The sequence below is a fragment of the Solanum tuberosum genome, unplaced genomic scaffold (genome assembly GCF_000226075.1).
Source record: "Solanum tuberosum cultivar DM 1-3 516 R44 unplaced genomic scaffold, SolTub_3.0 scf00341, whole genome shotgun sequence".
In the NCBI taxonomy this organism is placed as follows: domain Eukaryota; kingdom Viridiplantae; phylum Streptophyta; class Magnoliopsida; order Solanales; family Solanaceae; genus Solanum; species Solanum tuberosum.
In genome coordinates this window covers 499,440-521,224 of record NW_006239268.1, presented here as the reverse complement: position 1 = coordinate 521,224, position 21,785 = coordinate 499,440, and the positions used below count along the sequence as shown (strand labels likewise).

At 35.0% G+C, this 21,785-nt stretch overlaps 1 protein-coding gene and 1 long non-coding RNA gene across 4 annotated transcripts; both read left to right on the top strand.

Annotated features, from left to right (window-relative positions):
- On the top strand, nt 1-6,841 carry LOC102581920 (F-box/LRR-repeat protein 25-like). Of its 2 annotated transcripts, none has more exons than XM_006361195.2 (3): nt 1-993; nt 1,425-1,595; nt 6,036-6,841. In XM_006361195.2, the coding sequence occupies exons 1-3, from the start codon at nt 64-66 to the stop codon at nt 6,090-6,092; spliced, it is 1,158 nt and encodes a 385-aa protein (XP_006361257.1). In that variant the 5' UTR covers nt 1-63; the 3' UTR covers nt 6,093-6,841. The 2 variants fall into 2 exon arrangements, with proteins under 2 accessions (XP_006361257.1, XP_006361256.1); XM_006361194.2 differs by lacking the exon at nt 6,036-6,841 and adding an exon at nt 2,554-3,143 and having other exon boundaries at nt 2-993.
- A 3,621-nt stretch (nt 6,842-10,462) lies between these two features.
- On the top strand, nt 10,463-20,715 carry LOC102581692 (uncharacterized). 2 transcript variants are annotated; one of them, XR_001475263.1, is made up of 2 exons: nt 10,463-10,783; nt 19,734-20,715. It is a non-coding gene; the product is annotated as an uncharacterized lncRNA (long non-coding RNA). The 2 variants fall into 2 exon arrangements; XR_368408.2 differs by lacking the exon at nt 10,463-10,783 and adding an exon at nt 18,239-18,913.
- Nucleotides 20,716-21,785: the final 1,070 nt, after the last annotated feature.

Genomic DNA, 21,785 nt, shown 5'->3' with positions numbered 1-21,785 from the left:
CATTTCAATCACTTCATCATGATCCCAAATACCTAACCCCCAAATCAGTTCTTCATTTCTTCAATGGCGAAAAAAATCATGGCGATGGTAGATCGACTCAGTGATTTGTCTGAGCCAATTCTAATTCACATTCTTTCTATGTTGCCGGACGGTAAAGATGTTGTGAGAAGTAGTGTATTATCTAAGCGATGGCGGTTTCTTTGGAGGTCTGTTCCAATATCACTGGATTTTAGCTTCCCTGAGGATACTTATTTAGGTCTCCCTGAGAGTGGGGAATTGGAGATTCTCGATTTCGTGAATTCCACCCATAGAGAGCTTCTATATTGGGGGTCTGGTCAGAAAATCAGAAAATTTAATGTGGTTGTCAATTTTTCTGTTCCGGAGAGGTTCGATAAAGATATCGATTTGTGGGTTTATTTTGCGACTAAGAAAGCTAATGTTGAAGATTTTACTCTTGAGTGTTTATCTGGATACAAGTTACCTCAATTTGCGTTTAAGAATTCATCGATGAGGAATTTGAATTTACAGTACTGTAAGTTGAAATTGGAACCTTCCGTTAATGTGAACTGGAGTAATCTAGTTTCTCTTTCAGTTGGATATGTGAAATTGACCGAGCGTGTCATGGGAAAAATATTGTCGGGTTGTCCTAACTTAGAGTGCTTGCTATTGGACTTCATTTGGGGATTTGATCGTCTCGAAATCAGCAATGTGAAGTTGAAAAAGTTGACCATAAACAGCTATGAAACTAGTGAATGTGATGTTTGGCTTGAAATATTAGCTCCGCATATTCAAAATTTGGAACTTTTGGGGTATTCCAGTGGGATACGCTTGAAAAATGTGGCTGCACTTGTCACTGCATTCTTTCGCATAGATTTTCAGTTTGATTTTGGAGAGGCAGACAGATCGGAGAAGAATGAGATTAGTTGTTTGAAGGAACTTCTTCACAGCGTTGCCCATGTCAAGAATCTGGAATTGAGTCACTGGTGCATTAAGGTTTATTTATACTCTTCATTATATAGAATTCAGAATATATTTTTTCTCGATTTGGAATTTCTTATGTGCTATTAAATTCATTTGTTTATTACCATAAGTCCATAACCGATTTGGTATGTACCTAGTAAATACTTACATTCTTATGCCAATCTAATTAGGCAGTGATCGAGACAGGACCTTTTGGACAAAAAATTCGATGAAGAACATTTAGAATAAATAATTTGCAAGGGACATAACAACATGTAAAATTTGGATTCATTTACATTGATCATAATCTTTTAGTCATGTGAATGGGGTTTTCAAAGTGTTTAATATCCATTTTTGGATCTCGAAACCAACCTTGAACACTGTTTAACAATTCGCATGTCATTTGTTAAGTATGTCACATTTCTTTGTTTTGACATAATCCGGTTATCTATTTGGTTTACAAGTGTATGTCCACACTGGCATTGGAAGGCTTCCAGTATCAACCATCGAGCTCAAAATTCTTAAAACTTCACACAAACTATGAAGAGTTGGACCTCCCAGGAATTTGCAGCTTTATACAGAATTCATCAAATATTGAGACATTGATCATTGACTGGCACCATCAAGATCGAGGAGTAAGTTTTCTTTACGCCTTCAATTCTGTTACTTCATATTATCAATATCAAACAATTATTTTATTTTTCTTGAAATGGAATAAGAAACAACTATTAATGGAAGAAGACGACAATATATATCACATATTTTGATCTTAGGTAAAGACAAAGATCATATGTTTTCCTAAAATTTAAACCGCCTTGCTTGTAAATTTCGCTGCCTCACCTCTTTTAGAAAAGGTAACAAATGAACTGGTTCAATCCTCAAGTAAAGAGAAGATAGAGAAGGTTCAATCTTTGAGAAAAGTGTGGGAGATAAGCCTCTAATGAGTAAGCAAAAAGCGGGTTTCTGTATAGGAGGTGGGCTCCTATATACACTGTGAAACATAACTAGCCAAATTACTTGATGAACTTTACAACAATAGCTTCTAACTTGTGGATACTTGCTCCCAGTTCATTGTTCCCATAAGAACTAAAAACGATAAAAACTGAGGAGTTTTTCAAGTAGCATATGAGCTCACAGAAAGATCTGAGGAGTATTTTTGCGCATCGCCTCGCTTCACGCTTCTGTGAAGCGAGCCCTCGTCACTCTTTTCCGCTTCTTGCTTCCCAAAACACTGATATTCCTCAAGAAAATAGTTCACCTCAAGTTTCTTTATCAGAGATTTGTCACTGTCAAAGTTGATTCTATGAGTAATCCACTTCTATAATGACCTTTTTTTTGAGAAAAAGAAGTTTCACAAGGAATAGTACTCACCTTCACGCAAAGAGATAAAGGACCAGCTTCAATAAAGCGTTGAAACATTTTTCTTTTTTTGTTTGCTTATACCACTTTGTAACTTTTGCTAAGCACTTGACTTGTTTCTTGAATCTGAAAAATAATTCATCACCTTTTTATTTTATCTAACTATCAATTCATTGGCTTTTACGTCCATCTGAGGAGAATAACTGGTTAATGTTTGCGAATTCTTTCGTGCAGTATTTATATGCGTATTCTTTTAAGGATAAGGAAAGGCAAATCAGGACGTTTGAGACACATAAATTTAACTGCCCATTGCTACATCTGAAGACTATCAAGTTCATTAACTTGGTTGGACCATTAAGTGTAAATAAGTTTGTTCTTCCATTGGTTAAATATTTGCTTGAGAATGCAATCATGCTAGAAAAGTTCGACATAGCTGCCAGATGCAAAGAGATTGATGTGCGTCTCGATCAGATTAGAATTGAACAGGAGCTCTTGAGCTTTCCAAGATCCTCTTCGCATGCTTCAGTTATCTTTTCCAATCAAAGATCTTTGCCACCTCTACTTTTGGATCAATCACAACATGCTTAACAGTTGTTACTTTTATGTTTGAAATTGGTTTGTAGCTATAGACAAGGTTAGGGTTCTACTTGTCAGTAATCAGTATCCAAGGAGTTTTTAGTATTTCTTCATGTCTAAGTACTTAACAATGTGTTTATTATCCAATCATCATGTTCATGTGTGATCTCTTGTTCCAAATGCTTTGTGATATATATTCATATTGCTGAATCCTGGTCATTTTGCAAAAAAAATTGTATTTCTAGATTCATTATGTGTCCAATGTTTTGTTTCTGTTAGCTTATGTTATTAACACAAACATATGAGATCCTGCACTGCAATTAGTAAGAAAGAGTAAATTCATAGGATTGTGTGCAAATCCCTCTGATATCATTTGAGAATACAAACTATGCTCTCTTCTTACAGTCAACTGACTTTCAACTCCTTTCCTTCTCTTTGCTATTGTCAAATAGAACTAGAATAGATATTTTTTGTTTCCTACTTACATGAGCCCATATCCTTGCTTTTCTATCAATTTCTAATTCTGATGTTCCTCCCCAATTTGTTACTGACCAGTATTTTACAAGCTTATATGAACTTTGAAAATACACTTTTGATAAAAAAACATACCTACATTATGTGCTTCTCATATATTGCACTAAATCAGTGCTATAATAAGTAATAGTTTTTTACCATTTTGATAAAGGGGATAAAGTAATTAAATGGAGAAAACAGACTCGGAGTGGTTGCTCCGCTTCGTCTGGATTATTTAATAGTGTTACCATTATGATGCTTGAAATGGATTGTGCGGTAACCCGGAGTGAAGTGATTTCAAAATGAATTGAGGGCTTAGAGGACCAAGTTCTCTGGTCTTTCATTAGCTTTCGATTTAGTTTGCATTAAAAGCCTTTCACTAGAAACTTATATACGGAACAAATACCAGAATTTGATAGTTTGGATTTGAACCAGTGACTTGAAGTGATTTTCGAACCCCCTTTACCACTACACTAGAAATTTTCCTTATGTCAAAGGGATTCAACAACTTATATGTAACCAAATATGTTCAACTTTATCCTACTTATGAGTATAGTTTTTCACCTTCCCTTCACCTAGTTCCTCCACTGCATGGAGGGGTTTGTGATCATAATATTTTTCTCTCGGTGTATGTGAACAATACCTTTTATGAGATTGTAAATATGCATTGTAAGTAAATCTATTCAAATAGATATGTATTGATATCGATGACCGAACTACTCTTATATTACTTTGTACCTCATCCTCGTCACATAACAAGGACGGTATGAAAGAGTCTTCCTGTCTATCCTTCTCTCTGAATTTCTAGTACTAACTATCCCTCATTGTTTGAAGTAGCTTAGAAATACCTTCTTCTTTATGAGTTTTCTCCAGCCTATTTAATTGCAAGTTTCTCACTGAGAGCTAAATCCACAAGCTGCAGGTTGTTCTTTGTGCACTCAAAATTGATTTAATTTATAGCTTTTACCATAATACAAATCATATTTTTTGATGATCGTGGTGTCCAGGTCAGCTTTCGCGCACCTCGACTAATTCCACGGAATACCTACCACCTCCCACCTTGCACCAACAACAGGTAACCAGGTAACTCTGTCCACCCACGCTAGGAGCCTAGGACAATTGGAAGAATCATCTAGTGTTTTTTGTCTCCACTGAGTTTTGAACCTGAGACCTCAGGTTTTCAACCATTTCCTTGACCAGTAGGCCACACCCTTTGGTGCGTTATAATAGAAATCATGCTGAATGAAAGTGAAATGAGAAATACGGCAAGTAAAACCAAATTACTGTAAAATGGAAGAAAATGAACTCCAATTTCTAAATGCACAATCTATCTATCTAAACTATATAAAGGCACGAAACTTCAACACATAATATTTTATCCATTTTCTTTTACCTTTCTTTGTACGTGCATTCAATATTAGAGAATTCCGCTCAAAAAGAATGTTAGAGAAAATTGTAATTACAATTAATTATAAAACTTATTTATTTCATTCTATTCCACACATGACCTTTAGGGTTTCTTCATTTATTAAGCTAGCTAAATAGGACAAACATTATCTGTTTCAGATATGTACATTTTTTGCATCAAATCATTGCTTTATCTGAACTATCAGAAAGTCCTATTATGAATCATCTTGTATAGATCCTTGTATAGATCCTTTCCTTATTTGAATTCTATTACAAGATAACGATTTTGTGAAAGACAAGTGAAAGCATAGCTATTCCGTTAGTTGCTTGGACTCTTCACTTTTGGTGTCGCACCCGTGTCGACACGAAATGTGTGTGGGTGTGGGATCATGTCTGATTCAGTCAACCAATTTTGGGTACTTTGACCAAAATCAATGGGGAAAGTTTGGACAGTTTTAATGATTTCTGTAATCAATACTAAAGCTAAGGTAAGATTGAAGCATATGGAATACCTTTTATATAGAAATTTCTATGTCACTCCCTTTCATTTATTCTCCTTCCAAGATTCTCCTCAAATTCTCCAAAATAATATCTCATAATTTAGGCTTTATAACTCTATTTTTAGGTGAACCCCGACACCCGTATCCATACATGGATCCATATCTCCGAATCTTAAAAATTAGATCATGAAGGATCCTACCTTTAGATCCGCAGCCGTATCCAGCACCCGAGTCCTAGCAACTTAGGCTATTCCAGGTTGTAGATTTGGAATGTTCTTTGTGAATTATAACCAATTAATTCTATACAATTTAATATTCTTGATATAAAAAATAAAAATTGAGAAAGACCAGACCCTTCGGGGTGACCCAGTGGTTTGGGCTTGGGACTTCCATGTTGAAGGTCTCAAGTTCGAATCCCCTTGCTTTCGAAAGCAAGGGGGTTTGCCTTCTGGGTCGAGCTCGTCGCACCGGGATTGCCTAGTGCGGGTTACCTCTCCTATGTGATTTGCTAGCTATTGAGTAGGAGCGGGGTTCTACCTTGTGCGCACCCAAAGGGTAGCGGCTGCGGGTTTCCCTTGCATCAATTTTTTTTTGAGAAAGACCAAGTAGAAAACTATAGCAAAAGTTGGTTTGTCTGTTGATGCATCGATTTTCATTATTCTTGGTTATAGATTTATAATTAACCATAAGATTAAAATTAATTCATTTTATAAACAACAGAGCTCAGCTTTATCAAAAGTGAAAATGCAAAAAAAAATCACGACACCGGAAGACTAAATAAGTGATTTTCCCAAATTCACCGGATCTCGAGACATTGGTGGTTGACCAGTGCTATCACAGACCAATAGTAAGTTTCTTTTGTACCTTTATTTTTGTTACTTTATGTTATCAATGTCAAACTACTATTAGTTGAAGAAGAAGAGGATATATCAGCATATTTCTGATCTCAAGTACACTAGGAAAGAAATCATAAAACTCAATTAATCATCACCTTAGTGGCATATTTCACAGATAATGCTAAAAGGTTACAAAGAGGGGATTTGATTGCATTACCTCTTACTGTTCCAATGCCCTAAGAATAGAGTTATGAATCAACTCTTTAATTTCTTCAATAATAGGTTCATAGGGCCAAGAATGTTTTGCGACTGCTTCACAACATCCACATTAAATAAAGAGTCGGGTTCCACCCGCATTTTGTTTCTTACAAAGGCTGACATTCTATCTCACATATTGTACATCTGTTTGAAGCGGTGACATCTAATGACCAGCCACATACAACTGTCCTTGTGTATCGAACTATACTATGCTATCACTCGTATTTGTATAAAGATTTTTTCTTTGTTTGTTGGATCTTTAGGTATTCCCTTCAACCCCTTAGTTACTAGTTGTGGAGTTTTTGCCCTTTGCTTCTGGCTTTGATGAAGGAAAGTAGTCAAAAAAGTTCTTCTTAGTACGCGAGCATTGAGGCTTTCATCAATACGATATTATTTGTTCCTTACTGGTCTCTTTTGTCCTAGTCTGCAACTGCCAGCTCTTTATCAGAGATTTGTCACTGTCAAAGTTGATTCTATGAGTAATCCACTTCTATAATGACCTTTTTTTTGAGAAAAAGAAGTTTCACAAGGAATAGTACTCACCTTCACGCAAAGAGATAAAGGACCAGCTTCAATAAAGCGTTGAAACATTTTTCTTTTTTTGTTTGCTTATACCACTTTGTAACTTTTGCTAAGCACTTGACTTGTTTCTTGAATCTGAAAAATAATTCATCACCTTTTTATTTTATCTAACTATCAATTCATTGGCTTTTACGTCCATCTGAGGAGAATAACTGGTTAATGTTTGCGAATTCTTTCGTGCAGTATTTATATGCGTATTCTTTTAAGGATAAGGAAAGGCAAATCAGGACGTTTGAGACACATAAATTTAACTGCCCATTGCTACATCTGAAGACTATCAAGTTCATTAACTTGGTTGGACCATTAAGTGTAAATAAGTTTGTTCTTCCATTGGTTAAATATTTGCTTGAGAATGCAATCATGCTAGAAAAGTTCGACATAGCTGCCAGATGCAAAGAGATTGATGTGCGTCTCGATCAGATTAGAATTGAACAGGAGCTCTTGAGCTTTCCAAGATCCTCTTCGCATGCTTCAGTTATCTTTTCCAATCAAAGATCTTTGCCACCTCTACTTTTGGATCAATCACAACATGCTTAACAGTTGTTACTTTTATGTTTGAAATTGGTTTGTAGCTATAGACAAGGTTAGGGTTCTACTTGTCAGTAATCAGTATCCAAGGAGTTTTTAGTATTTCTTCATGTCTAAGTACTTAACAATGTGTTTATTATCCAATCATCATGTTCATGTGTGATCTCTTGTTCCAAATGCTTTGTGATATATATTCATATTGCTGAATCCTGGTCATTTTGCAAAAAAAATTGTATTTCTAGATTCATTATGTGTCCAATGTTTTGTTTCTGTTAGCTTATGTTATTAACACAAACATATGAGATCCTGCACTGCAATTAGTAAGAAAGAGTAAATTCATAGGATTGTGTGCAAATCCCTCTGATATCATTTGAGAATACAAACTATGCTCTCTTCTTACAGTCAACTGACTTTCAACTCCTTTCCTTCTCTTTGCTATTGTCAAATAGAACTAGAATAGATATTTTTTGTTTCCTACTTACATGAGCCCATATCCTTGCTTTTCTATCAATTTCTAATTCTGATGTTCCTCCCCAATTTGTTACTGACCAGTATTTTACAAGCTTATATGAACTTTGAAAATACACTTTTGATAAAAAAACATACCTACATTATGTGCTTCTCATATATTGCACTAAATCAGTGCTATAATAAGTAATAGTTTTTTACCATTTTGATAAAGGGGATAAAGTAATTAAATGGAGAAAACAGACTCGGAGTGGTTGCTCCGCTTCGTCTGGATTATTTAATAGTGTTACCATTATGATGCTTGAAATGGATTGTGCGGTAACCCGGAGTGAAGTGATTTCAAAATGAATTGAGGGCTTAGAGGACCAAGTTCTCTGGTCTTTCATTAGCTTTCGATTTAGTTTGCATTAAAAGCCTTTCACTAGAAACTTATATACGGAACAAATACCAGAATTTGATAGTTTGGATTTGAACCAGTGACTTGAAGTGATTTTCGAACCCCCTTTACCACTACACTAGAAATTTTCCTTATGTCAAAGGGATTCAACAACTTATATGTAACCAAATATGTTCAACTTTATCCTACTTATGAGTATAGTTTTTCACCTTCCCTTCACCTAGTTCCTCCACTGCATGGAGGGGTTTGTGATCATAATATTTTTCTCTCGGTGTATGTGAACAATACCTTTTATGAGATTGTAAATATGCATTGTAAGTAAATCTATTCAAATAGATATGTATTGATATCGATGACCGAACTACTCTTATATTACTTTGTACCTCATCCTCGTCACATAACAAGGACGGTATGAAAGAGTCTTCCTGTCTATCCTTCTCTCTGAATTTCTAGTACTAACTATCCCTCATTGTTTGAAGTAGCTTAGAAATACCTTCTTCTTTATGAGTTTTCTCCAGCCTATTTAATTGCAAGTTTCTCACTGAGAGCTAAATCCACAAGCTGCAGGTTGTTCTTTGTGCACTCAAAATTGATTTAATTTATAGCTTTTACCATAATACAAATCATATTTTTTGATGATCGTGGTGTCCAGGTCAGCTTTCGCGCACCTCGACTAATTCCACGGAATACCTACCACCTCCCACCTTGCACCAACAACAGGTAACCAGGTAACTCTGTCCACCCACGCTAGGAGCCTAGGACAATTGGAAGAATCATCTAGTGTTTTTTGTCTCCACTGAGTTTTGAACCTGAGACCTCAGGTTTTCAACCATTTCCTTGACCAGTAGGCCACACCCTTTGGTGCGTTATAATAGAAATCATGCTGAATGAAAGTGAAATGAGAAATACGGCAAGTAAAACCAAATTACTGTAAAATGGAAGAAAATGAACTCCAATTTCTAAATGCACAATCTATCTATCTAAACTATATAAAGGCACGAAACTTCAACACATAATATTTTATCCATTTTCTTTTACCTTTCTTTGTACGTGCATTCAATATTAGAGAATTCCGCTCAAAAAGAATGTTAGAGAAAATTGTAATTACAATTAATTATAAAACTTATTTATTTCATTCTATTCCACACATGACCTTTAGGGTTTCTTCATTTATTAAGCTAGCTAAATAGGACAAACATTATCTGTTTCAGATATGTACATTTTTTGCATCAAATCATTGCTTTATCTGAACTATCAGAAAGTCCTATTATGAATCATCTTGTATAGATCCTTGTATAGATCCTTTCCTTATTTGAATTCTATTACAAGATAACGATTTTGTGAAAGACAAGTGAAAGCATAGCTATTCCGTTAGTTGCTTGGACTCTTCACTTTTGGTGTCGCACCCGTGTCGACACGAAATGTGTGTGGGTGTGGGATCATGTCTGATTCAGTCAACCAATTTTGGGTACTTTGACCAAAATCAATGGGGAAAGTTTGGACAGTTTTAATGATTTCTGTAATCAATACTAAAGCTAAGGTAAGATTGAAGCATATGGAATACCTTTTATATAGAAATTTCTATGTCACTCCCTTTCATTTATTCTCCTTCCAAGATTCTCCTCAAATTCTCCAAAATAATATCTCATAATTTAGGCTTTATAACTCTATTTTTAGGTGAACCCCGACACCCGTATCCATACATGGATCCATATCTCCGAATCTTAAAAATTAGATCATGAAGGATCCTACCTTTAGATCCGCAGCCGTATCCAGCACCCGAGTCCTAGCAACTTAGGCTATTCCAGGTTGTAGATTTGGAATGTTCTTTGTGAATTATAACCAATTAATTCTATACAATTTAATATTCTTGATATAAAAAATAAAAATTGAGAAAGACCAGACCCTTCGGGGTGACCCAGTGGTTTGGGCTTGGGACTTCCATGTTGAAGGTCTCAAGTTCGAATCCCCTTGCTTTCGAAAGCAAGGGGGTTTGCCTTCTGGGTCGAGCTCGTCGCACCGGGATTGCCTAGTGCGGGTTACCTCTCCTATGTGATTTGCTAGCTATTGAGTAGGAGCGGGGTTCTACCTTGTGCGCACCCAAAGGGTAGCGGCTGCGGGTTTCCCTTGCATCAATTTTTTTTTGAGAAAGACCAAGTAGAAAACTATAGCAAAAGTTGGTTTGTCTGTTGATGCATCGATTTTCATTATTCTTGGTTATAGATTTATAATTAACCATAAGATTAAAATTAATTCATTTTATAAACAACAGAGCTCAGCTTTATCAAAAGTGAAAATGCAAAAAAAAATCACGACACCGGAAGACTAAATAAGTGATTTTCCCAAATTCACCGGATCTCGAGACATTGGTGGTTGACCAGTGCTATCACAGACCAATAGTAAGTTTCTTTTGTACCTTTATTTTTGTTACTTTATGTTATCAATGTCAAACTACTATTAGTTGAAGAAGAAGAGGATATATCAGCATATTTCTGATCTCAAGTACACTAGGAAAGAAATCATAAAACTCAATTAATCATCACCTTAGTGGCATATTTCACAGATAATGCTAAAAGGTTACAAAGAGGGGATTTGATTGCATTACCTCTTACTGTTCCAATGCCCTAAGAATAGAGTTATGAATCAACTCTTTAATTTCTTCAATAATAGGTTCATAGGGCCAAGAATGTTTTGCGACTGCTTCACAACATCCACATTAAATAAAGAGTCGGGTTCCACCCGCATTTTGTTTCTTACAAAGGCTGACATTCTATCTCACATATTGTACATCTGTTTGAAGCGGTGACATCTAATGACCAGCCACATACAACTGTCCTTGTGTATCGAACTATACTATGCTATCACTCGTATTTGTATAAAGATTTTTTCTTTGTTTGTTGGATCTTTAGGTATTCCCTTCAACCCCTTAGTTACTAGTTGTGGAGTTTTTGCCCTTTGCTTCTGGCTTTGATGAAGGAAAGTAGTCAAAAAAGTTCTTCTTAGTACGCGAGCATTGAGGCTTTCATCAATACGATATTATTTGTTCCTTACTGGTCTCTTTTGTCCTAGTCTGCAACTGCCAGCTGTAGAAAACACAGTACAGAAAGAAAAAGAAGAGCTTAATATTATTGATATATTTCGTATGTAAAACTACTGCACAATACCTCATTATATAGGCTGTTGGCAGGTTACAATATAGAAGAGTTCTACTTGAATACTACTTTGTAAGTTAACTCTTATTAGTAATACATAATAACACTTACACTCCTAATGCAATACATACTCCTAATCCTAACACAATTCTAACACAATTATGCTTTTTTACGCTAGTCTCCAACACAGCTGTGTGTAGTTTTACTCATCCTAGATTAGGTTTGCACCATTTTACATTAGTGCTTGTCCATTGATGTGGGAATTCTCAATATGTTCACAAGAAATTGCTCCAAGTAATACGTAATTCAAATGCTGGAATATCATTTGAAAGCTGCCTTGCAAGGATTTCAGAATTTACTCTTTAGTCTTGAGGTTGGTGGTTTCTCTTTTCTAAATCTGCAGCAGCTTGTGCTTATTATTCTGTTTTATGCAAGACTTCTAGAGGACTTTTTATGTTCTCTCAATTTATTTCCCTTGTTTGGGTTGTTAGCAGTTCTTCATTTCTGAGCAGCATTGTATTTCTCTGATCATTATTTAAGAAGGATTGCTTATGTTGTGTGATTTATGTTCATATTGCTGTCCTGGTCATGTTTCCTTACTATCGAAGTTTAAGATTTGAAATCCTCGAAAACAGTTTTTCAAGAATCATTACATGTTCAAGGGCTTGTTTTAGTTGGCCTATGTTATTAACACAAACAAAAGAAAGGGCAGAATTTCTGCACATTAATTTGATTATGACACGAGTGTTTTGCTTCTGTTAGATTGCTCTTCGTTTACTTGACTAGTCTTCTTTTATTTTGCCGTCATTTTCTTTTGGGGCTTTTGGGCTCTTCTCATAATGTGCTTTGGCTTTTGAGATATTTGACTTTTGGGGTTGACTAATTCTTGGCATGTAGCCTCTAAATTTGGTGTGATATGATCCTAAGCTGTGATATATTTTTGTGTTGGGATTTTTAACTTTGTTACGGAATCAGTCAAATATGCTCCCTCTGTTTCATTTTATTTGGTACTTTTTTTTCTTTTTGGTCGATTAAAAAAGATAAGACACCTTTTCTATTGAGGAAACTATTACCACTTGGCGAAGACCAGCAATCAGAGTCACCCTCACCCTTTGCATGCCGCATGGTACCATGAAACTGACTTGGATCAAGAGTTAATGAAGGTACATCGGGATTTAGTTCCTTACTAGTGTCTGGTGCTGCATGCAAGACAAATTTTTTTAATGAAGTTGTTTAAGAGACTTTAAAGTGGAAAAGGATAAAACGCAGTATCATCTAAAGACTGTAAACAATTTCCCTACACCTGAATGTACATAAAAGTGACCTCATACCACCCACTCCCTACTCCAGAAAAATGGTACATAGTGGCGAGAGGGATTTATGCAAGGTGTCTACTTTCTTTGCAGACCTCTACATTAAACATTCAAATCTTCTAGGTTAATAAAACAATACTTTTGTGTTCTTTTGACAGGTAAAGGTAGTTTTATTGATATTCAGCAATAAGTGCATGTTATTACACCAAGAGATTAGCTACATCCAATATTGTGCAGTACCACAATAACAACTATGCCTCAAATCACATATTATGTACTGAGCTCAAAAATAAATTTCTTTTTTTTTAAAGATAGAGCTCAAAAAATCAATTGGCATCTGCCCCCAAGGCCTAGCTCAAGTGGCAAAAGGTGGAGGATTTGTGGCTTAGGTCACAGGTTCAATCCCCACACCATGCAAAGCGAAGCCCGGTATTTAAGTGGAGAAGGGTAGAGGGGCGGGCCCATTATCCACCGAGTTTAGAAGGCTGTGATTGGTCCAAAGGGCGGGTCACAGACGGATTTCTCGGTTATCAAAAAAAAAAAAAAAAACTATTTAATTACACTGATTTTATATTTGAAATTTTATTTAGTTCTTACATTCTATTTTACAGTTGATGACACTCTCTTATAACTGTAAGATTGTAGGAGCATTTTTTGACATGTTATACATGTTTGCATTATTGCATTGTCAAATATATTTCTTTTTTTATATTCAATACTGTGTTAAATACTATTATATAAAATAATATAGCTAGAGCTACCTTGGTCAGTGCGTGTTGAATGCCTGGCGGAGCCTCTTGGCATTGATTGACCAAATCAATGTCCATTGCCAGAACCTTCAAACTCAATAGAAGTATGCTAAGGCATTTAATGTATGTGAAGTTGAGGTTTATTTTGATTCAATCAACTATATTTAAATCAGATATACTATTCAGGCGGATTCACCTACCCTAGTAATACTCTCGTCAAATCACACTTTATCGTTTGTCCAGGATAGGAGATACCATACTTGTTCCAAAAAAGAAAAAGAACGGGAAAAAAGAAGAAGCATGTGATAGCCTTGTGAGAAATAAGAGTTGACAGCAAAGAAAGAAATGATTATATTAGGTGCTTTGTATATAACTGTTGAGCAAGTCTGTACGGGTACTTAAGCTAGTTATGTTTCACATTGCAATTAGGAGTCCTCCTATACGGAGATACACTTCTTACTTACACATTAGAGGCTTATCTCATTGAGGATCGAATCTGCTTAATTCTTACCCTTTTTTGGCAATCATTTTCTTCTGGGGCTCCACCAGCATTGTCTTGGTGCTCGGCCAGTTATATTCATAAAATTAAATACAAAACATACATTACCTATGTACACGTCTAAGGTGAAACAGACTAGCTACATTGATGGAGCCAGCCTCTTGAAATTATATGTGCAATAGGTTATGATTTTCTTCACTTGCCATCATTTAGGTATATGTTTTTATGCCCTCCCTGACAGGTACTAGCTAATCAGAGGAAATGCCAATGGAATTGATGATGGATGCAAATGAGTTAAGATGTTGACATATGGGTGCATTTTGCTACTAAACTTACTAATGTTGAAGATTTTACTCTTCAAATTATGGAGTAGTCTAGTTTCTCTTTCAATTGGTCTAGTTGCACATCCGTCCAACATTAGCTAGTTTAGTTGCAGAATATACCCGTAAATGTCTAAGCGACGGTGGTTTCTTTGGATGTTTATTCCACTATCACTCGATTTCACCTTCCCCAGTAGTGAAAATCAAAATGGTGCTCTTGATTACCAGAAAAACCAGAATTTCAGGTATGAGAAGTGTTATCCTAAAAATGTTGATTTATGGATACATTTTTCTACTCAACTTGCTACTGTTAAGAATTTACACTTGCACTTTTCTGCATAAATGACTAAAGGTATGAGTTTCCTCAGTTTGCATATAAAAATTCATTGTTGTGGAATCTGGTTTTATGACATTGTCAACTGAACCCTTGTGGTATTGTTAAACGGAGTTATCTCGTTGAACAGAAGATTGAAACAAAACCTTTTGAACTGAATCTTCGAGGATGAACTATGAGAATAAAGAGTTTTCAATGGACAGAACAACATTAAAAATTTGGGTTGATTTATGATTATGTAGTTTTCCAAAGTTCTTAAAGTTCATTGTTGGATAATAGCTCTCTGTCTATATACTGCATTTTGCATCCTCTGAATGTTGTTGAATGAAGTTCTACTTGTTGACACCCAATTTTGACCCTCCACGATAGAAATTAATTTTCGAACTTCTTAATTTCAAACGATTTGAAATAATTAGTTTTATAAAAATTCAAAATGTTTTAGAGGTTTTGATGATTTTTATTCATTTCTACAACATTTTAGATGATAAATATGTTTTTACGTGGTTAGTATATTTTATAAAATCATCTCCAAAGACGTTACATTTTAGTTAAGTGTTTTATTAATTCGCTTTAGTTAAGTTATAGTTATTATTTTCAAGTTTTAAAATAGCCTTGTAAATTTTATAACTTTTGAATAATAAATTTGCTTTATATAATTATATATATTATTAGTATGTTTTTTTTATAAATATTTGATAATCATCCCCAAAGATTTCACATTTTTCAAGTTAAATATTTTATTAATTTAGTTTGGTCTAAGTTATAGTTGTAATTTTGAGTTAATTAATTTGCATCTAATTTAATTATGTTTTAGTTAAATTAATCAATGACGTTAAAATTAAGAAGTTTGCTAACTAATTAGATAAATTCATCTTATTTAGATTTTAGCCGAAGTCGCAAATTAAATTCAATGTGGCTATACCTTATTAACGATTTTAGCTATCTCCTTTTACCCCTTTTTAAACCTTTAAAAACAAGTAATGGGCCCTCTTCCTTTAATTTTCTAGCAGCACTTTACTGCTCCCAAGCCCAACACCAATTCCCTTCTCCAACACGCTGCAAATCATCAGCAGCAGCCCACCAACAATTATCCCGACCCGCCCCACTTCTTCGTCCCAGCAAGAACGAAGCAACCCAGAAAATCCTCCAACGCCAACATACAACTCCAACTTCACGACGTGAGCAACGGCTCCAAACAACATCGATTTTCCGTCAAAATACACGGAGCAGCAAGGGACAGAGAGAGTACACTGCAAATTTTGTTTGTTTCTCCCCGTCTCTCTCCAACTCGTACAGTCGGAGCAGCAGAGGAAGAGGCACGCATTTTCTCCCCTTTCCTCTTTCGGAATGGGGAGAAATTTGCAAGAAAAGGTGTCTCTCCTTAATTGTGAAAGAATTTTAAAATTTGAATTGGGGATGGGCCCTTTTCTGTCCGGATTTTTTCATCCGCTTTCCACCCAAAAAAATCGAAACTCTAGTTTTTCTTCTATATATTCCCCTTTATTCACTGTAAAGAGGGAGGTTTTCTTTTGGAGTTGGAAATTTTGAGTTAGAGAAAAATTAGAGATAGAGTTGGAAAATATAGGAGGTCCACTAATATACAGAGAGAATAAGGTCATAAGAACAAAGAAAAGAAAGGATTAGAGACCTTACATACGAAGACACAACATATACATACATAGAAATGCATACATAATAGGAAAAGAGATGCTACGGGGACTTGGAGTCTAGATTTCGGATTTGCTTTCTCTTTCTCTCTTCCGCCGGAGTTCATCTATTGGTGGTGGAATTGTCTCCAACAGCTCGAGTTCCAAGTTCGCTGCCCAAAAGAAGGTAACACTCCTCTCTCGATAGCTTTCTCTTCATCTCTTCTCTTATCTCGTTCTGTTAATGTTTGAAAATCTCTATTCTGTGGTTGATCTCATTGATGTGTGTCGTTGAGGTTTTGGGTAGCTTGAATATGATGTGTTTATATTTCTTATGCTGCTTCATGATCTAGTTTCAATGTTGAGTGTTTGCCGTTTTGGCTTTTTCGTGCTGTTGATTCTGTATTTGATCTTCTTGGAATTTATGTTGTTGTTTTCCTCATTTATTTTTGAATGCCGAATCTGCCTTCTCATGTTTACAGTCTGTCTTCAATGATAAGTCGTTATTCACATAGGTTTAAGTTTCAAGATCAACTGATATGGTTAAACATATGTGGCGTAGTCGCATTCTTATTTTGACATCTTATTTTATCTATTGTTAAATACCATGGAATCACTTGCTATTTAGCTTAGTACTTTATCGTGTTAGGTGTTACTGTTATATAGTTTCATACTCCAATTATACTTTGTTCCTTCTGCCTCTTTGTGATCATGATTGCTTTATTTTGTTATGATTCTTCTGTTAAACCTAAGTGTGCTTAGTTGCAATTGATTTTCCTTTAGGAAGTTTTAAGAAGTGATGCTATTCTACCCTATTTTTTTTTTTAGTTGTTGTTTACCCATTTTTTTTTTCCTTTTTAGGACTCTATAAATTCATTCAAATTTTAAAATTTGTATAAGAATTTCACTATGATGATTGAAATTTTCTCGTGCTACTTGTCCTTGCCTTGTGATTATTTTTCCCTTTGCTCTTCAAATGGCCTAAGTTGATTAGATTATGTGAAGATGTGTTTAACGAATCAATGCCCGGGTTTCAAATTTGATGATTTTAATCTTTAGTTGTTTGTTTTGTCTACTATTATTTTGGTTGATATACTTCGCATTAAGTGGGTTCTTGTCGTGATTAAATGCCATATGAGATATTTTGTTTCCTTGTAAGGTTTAAAGCTTGGAATAATAAATTTTGTGTTTATCCAATTTGCTGATGTCATCTATATCTTATGCTTTTTTTTTATCATGTATATCTTTTGTGTTTGCATGTGAATCCCGTCGAGTGAGTCCACTGGGCCCTTCCATTTCTCCGATGCATTTTAGTTTTTGAGCCAAAGAGGTTCAAATCTCATTTTATCAAGGAACAGGTCCCTAAAAGTCGGTGTACAGGTCTCGGAGCAGAAAGAGAGGCTGAATACGCATGATATACAGCGATATACATCAGCCATATACGCTGTATATTGCATTGAAAATGGGCTAAATAGCCTCAAAATTTCAGCTTCGTATTTTGCTATTATTGGGCCTAAGCCCCTTCTATTTAATTATATTCTTGTTAGTTTGTAGGACAGGTGGAAATAGGGTCAAAGGCCCAAACAAAGTCAATTTCAAAACTAATCTAGGACAAGTACTAAATATTAGGCCTTTGGTTCCAAAACAGAAATTAGGCCCAAGTACTGGCCCAGGCGGACAGAACCAGACTTGGGCCCAAATCTTTCTTCCCTTTATTTGCTCGTTTATTTGTTATTGTGTTTTATTTGTTTAATTAATTTTAAGGTTCTTCTCTAATTCAATTCCCCAAAAGATGAACCAACTATATCTTTTAAAATAAAAATAAAAACAAGTCTATTTTATTTTACTTGACTTTAAAATATCTAGTACTTAAGTAATATCCTTATATTCTCTCTCTTTCCCATTAAAAACATTTTTCAAGTGTCAAAGTGTTGTCTCTTCAAACAGAGTTTGCTTTTATTTTAAAAACAATTAGCCAAATAGTTAATTATCGGATAATCGCATGTTAGCGGACATTTTGGGTGCTTTCGAACTCTTCTCGAAATGTTAATATGAACCCCGAACCCCCTTGAATATTTTCATTAGATTTCTGTTTTAATCTTTTGAAAAAAAAATGGTTTTCTTGATTTTTCTCAAAAAATTAAGTGGCGACTCTTAAACCAGTACAATAATATTTTTCTAATAAAACACTTCTTTTTCCTCATTAAAAGAAAACGTCATCTTTGAATTTTCAAACCAACCTAGAACACTTATGTGACAAAAGACGGTCTTATAGTCCAAGTTGCATTTACAAAGTATCCACAATTTTCATGGCATTTGTTAAGTATGCTGCATTTCTTTGTTTTGACATATTTGGTTTATAAGTGCCTGTCTATACTAGTGTTGAAAGGGTGGTGGTCTCCACCATCTTGCCGGAAAGTTTTACTACTTAATACAGCCATAGTACTGTTGGACTTCCCTGGATTTGACAGCTTTCTATAGATCTTGAGACGTTGGTGATTGACCGGAAACCAAGAGTAAGTTTCCTTTATATCAACAAATTTCTGATCTTAAGTACTGCAGGAAAATTATCATTTTTTTAAAATGTAAACAATCATTTTGGTATAATTGTTAGAATATGATAAAAAGTTGCAAAGAGGGGGACTTGACTGGTTACCTCTTCAAATAAAGGTAAGAATTGAACCAGTTCAATCCTCAAGTAAGGATTAAGATAGAAAAGGGTTAATCTTTGACAAAAGTGTAAGAGATAAGCCTTGAATGTGTAACCAAAAAGAATGTTTGATGAGCTATTCAACAATAACTTCCAACTTGTGTGGATTTCTTCCCCTGTTCATTGTTCCCGTAAGTGCTAAAATAGAGAAAAAGTGAGAAGATTATTGTCAAGTAACACGTGAAATGAAATGCATTAGTTAATATTGAATTTCCTTAGTCATTTTAGTGCTTGTCTGAACTTCCTTGATTTCCAATATTAATATACTCATTTTCTTCTATTCCACAGCTATGCTGGGCAGGTGCAGTTGTATTACTAAAATCTTGTTTAACTTGTCAAAAAGCAGAAAACATTATGCTAGTTTGGTACTTAAAACGATCCAGAAAGGGACCATTGATCCATGGAAGAGGTCCTTCCCCGTAAAGATAAATATAGTTAATGTTTGATGCAACATCTATTGGAAGAAATATGATAATAGAACGATCGCAGGTGGAAAAATTTCTGATTTAGGACTGACAATTGTAACTACATTGATGGAGCCATCCTCCTGAAAATTGTATGTGCAATAAGTTATCATTTTCTTCAATTGCCATCATTTAGGTATGTTTCTGTGTCCTTCCTGACAGGTACTAGCTAAATGCCAATGGAACTAGTGGTGGATGCAAATGGGTTGAGATGTTCGTATTGTAGCATCTTGTGTGGCTTGCTCCGGAGGACAGAGGGCCACTACTTCAGAACAAGATGACACATATCAAACAACTCATTGAAACAATGGTCAGACACCCCTTTTTCCATTGATCTTGAATAAGTCTGATCTGTTTGAGGAGAAGGTCGCTCGTGTACCATTGGACTCTTATGAGTGATTCAACGATTCTAGTCTAGTGCGGGACTCACCATAGTAACCAGTCACTAGCAAAACAATCATATTATTATGTCGCAATGATGTTTAAAGACCTCTATGCTTCTCTCACACATAGAAAGCTATTTGTGTGGCAAGCTCAGGCAATAGACCGAGTGACAGCTGATGAGGTGTTCAAGTATGTAAGTTAGGTTGTGAAGTGGGACGAGAAAAAGGAAGAGACCTACTATGCCACATAATGATATCACCATGACCTAGTGGGACTACATATGCCACATAATGATATCACCAGAAGAGTTCCTCACTATGCCACATGGTCTACGTTGTCCTTGTCTTCAACTGCCATCCCTGTTTAGTTTTACTTATCCTAGATTAGGTTTGGATAATTCTACGTTGAGGTGAGTATTTCTCGATGTGGTTATAGATGTTGCTCCTGGAAAGCGTAGTTTAGATTTTGGAAATTGAATTTGAAAGCTGATTTGCAAGATGCTAAGAGGATCGTTCTCTAATTTATCAGCAAACTGTCCAACTTGACCTTCTTTGACAGAAATTTCATGTAACGAAAGTGATTAATGAGTAAAGCCAATTCTACAATCAACTTCTTTTTTCTAGTGGCATGTAAGAGATGTTTATGCGAGGAGATAACGGACCAACTTTGATGAAAGCTTTGAAGCATTTTGTTGTTGTAAGCATGAACCATTTTGTAACATTCTAAGCAACAATGTGTTCATTCTCTGTTCCTTGTGATTCGACCAGTTATATTTATTATCTGCACTTTACTACCTACACTTGGTTCATCTTTTCTACCTACAAGGCCGTTTCGTTCTTTTGGGTTACAAATTTTTTGAAAGACATGGTCATGATCGTTGGTTCCTATACATGACCAAACATGCCACTTAAATGCTTCTTTGGTTAACAGACAAAACACCTAATATAGTCAAAGTCAGAAACAGTACTCATGACATACCCCGGCAGAGCTCGGAAGTTAAGTATATTAGGACGAGAGTATCAATGTGATTTTCAGTATAAAAGCATGGTTAGGATTCAACAATATGAACTGAAATCACAAAACATTAGAACAAGATGATTAGAGAATGAACAGATTGTTTACTTAGACAAGGGAACTACTAATAACTCCTTGGATACAAACAAGTGCAATCCAAGCCTTGTCTATTAGCTGAATCCAGTTTCAAACATAAAGTGATAGATGTTAAGTATGTTGCGATTAATACAAACAATAGTGGCCAAAGGTTATATGCATAAATATGTCTTGATGTGATACTTTTATAAAGAAAAATATATTTATCAAAGTTCCATATTTTGACATTTATAATACATTTTTAGCGTTAGATTAACTTCGATAAATTATGTCTATGATATATCTTTTCCAAACATTTCATGAATTGATAAAAAAAACATTTGAAAGTTTTTTAAAACAATTTTGTGTTTCTTTAGAGTTTCTACAAGAACTAATTGCACCACAATGTTATGGGATAGTGGGAAATATGTATATCGATTAAATAAGTGTATAATATATAGGCACTGATTATATATTAGAATTTTAAAAAATATTAGTGAGTAGTATAACAATTCCAACTATTTAAGTGGATCATCACTATTTATTTCTTTGGACCTCACTATTATTTCAAGAAAATGTTGAAAGTCATTTTTCATGTTTGGCCCAAAAGTACCCCATGAATTCAGGTCATTTGCATCTTTAATCCTTGTTCTTCGAGATATAAGTTTATATTTTTACATCATAATATCCTACTAGTATGTCACACACTATTGATAAACATATGTAAGATACGTCGTTGTC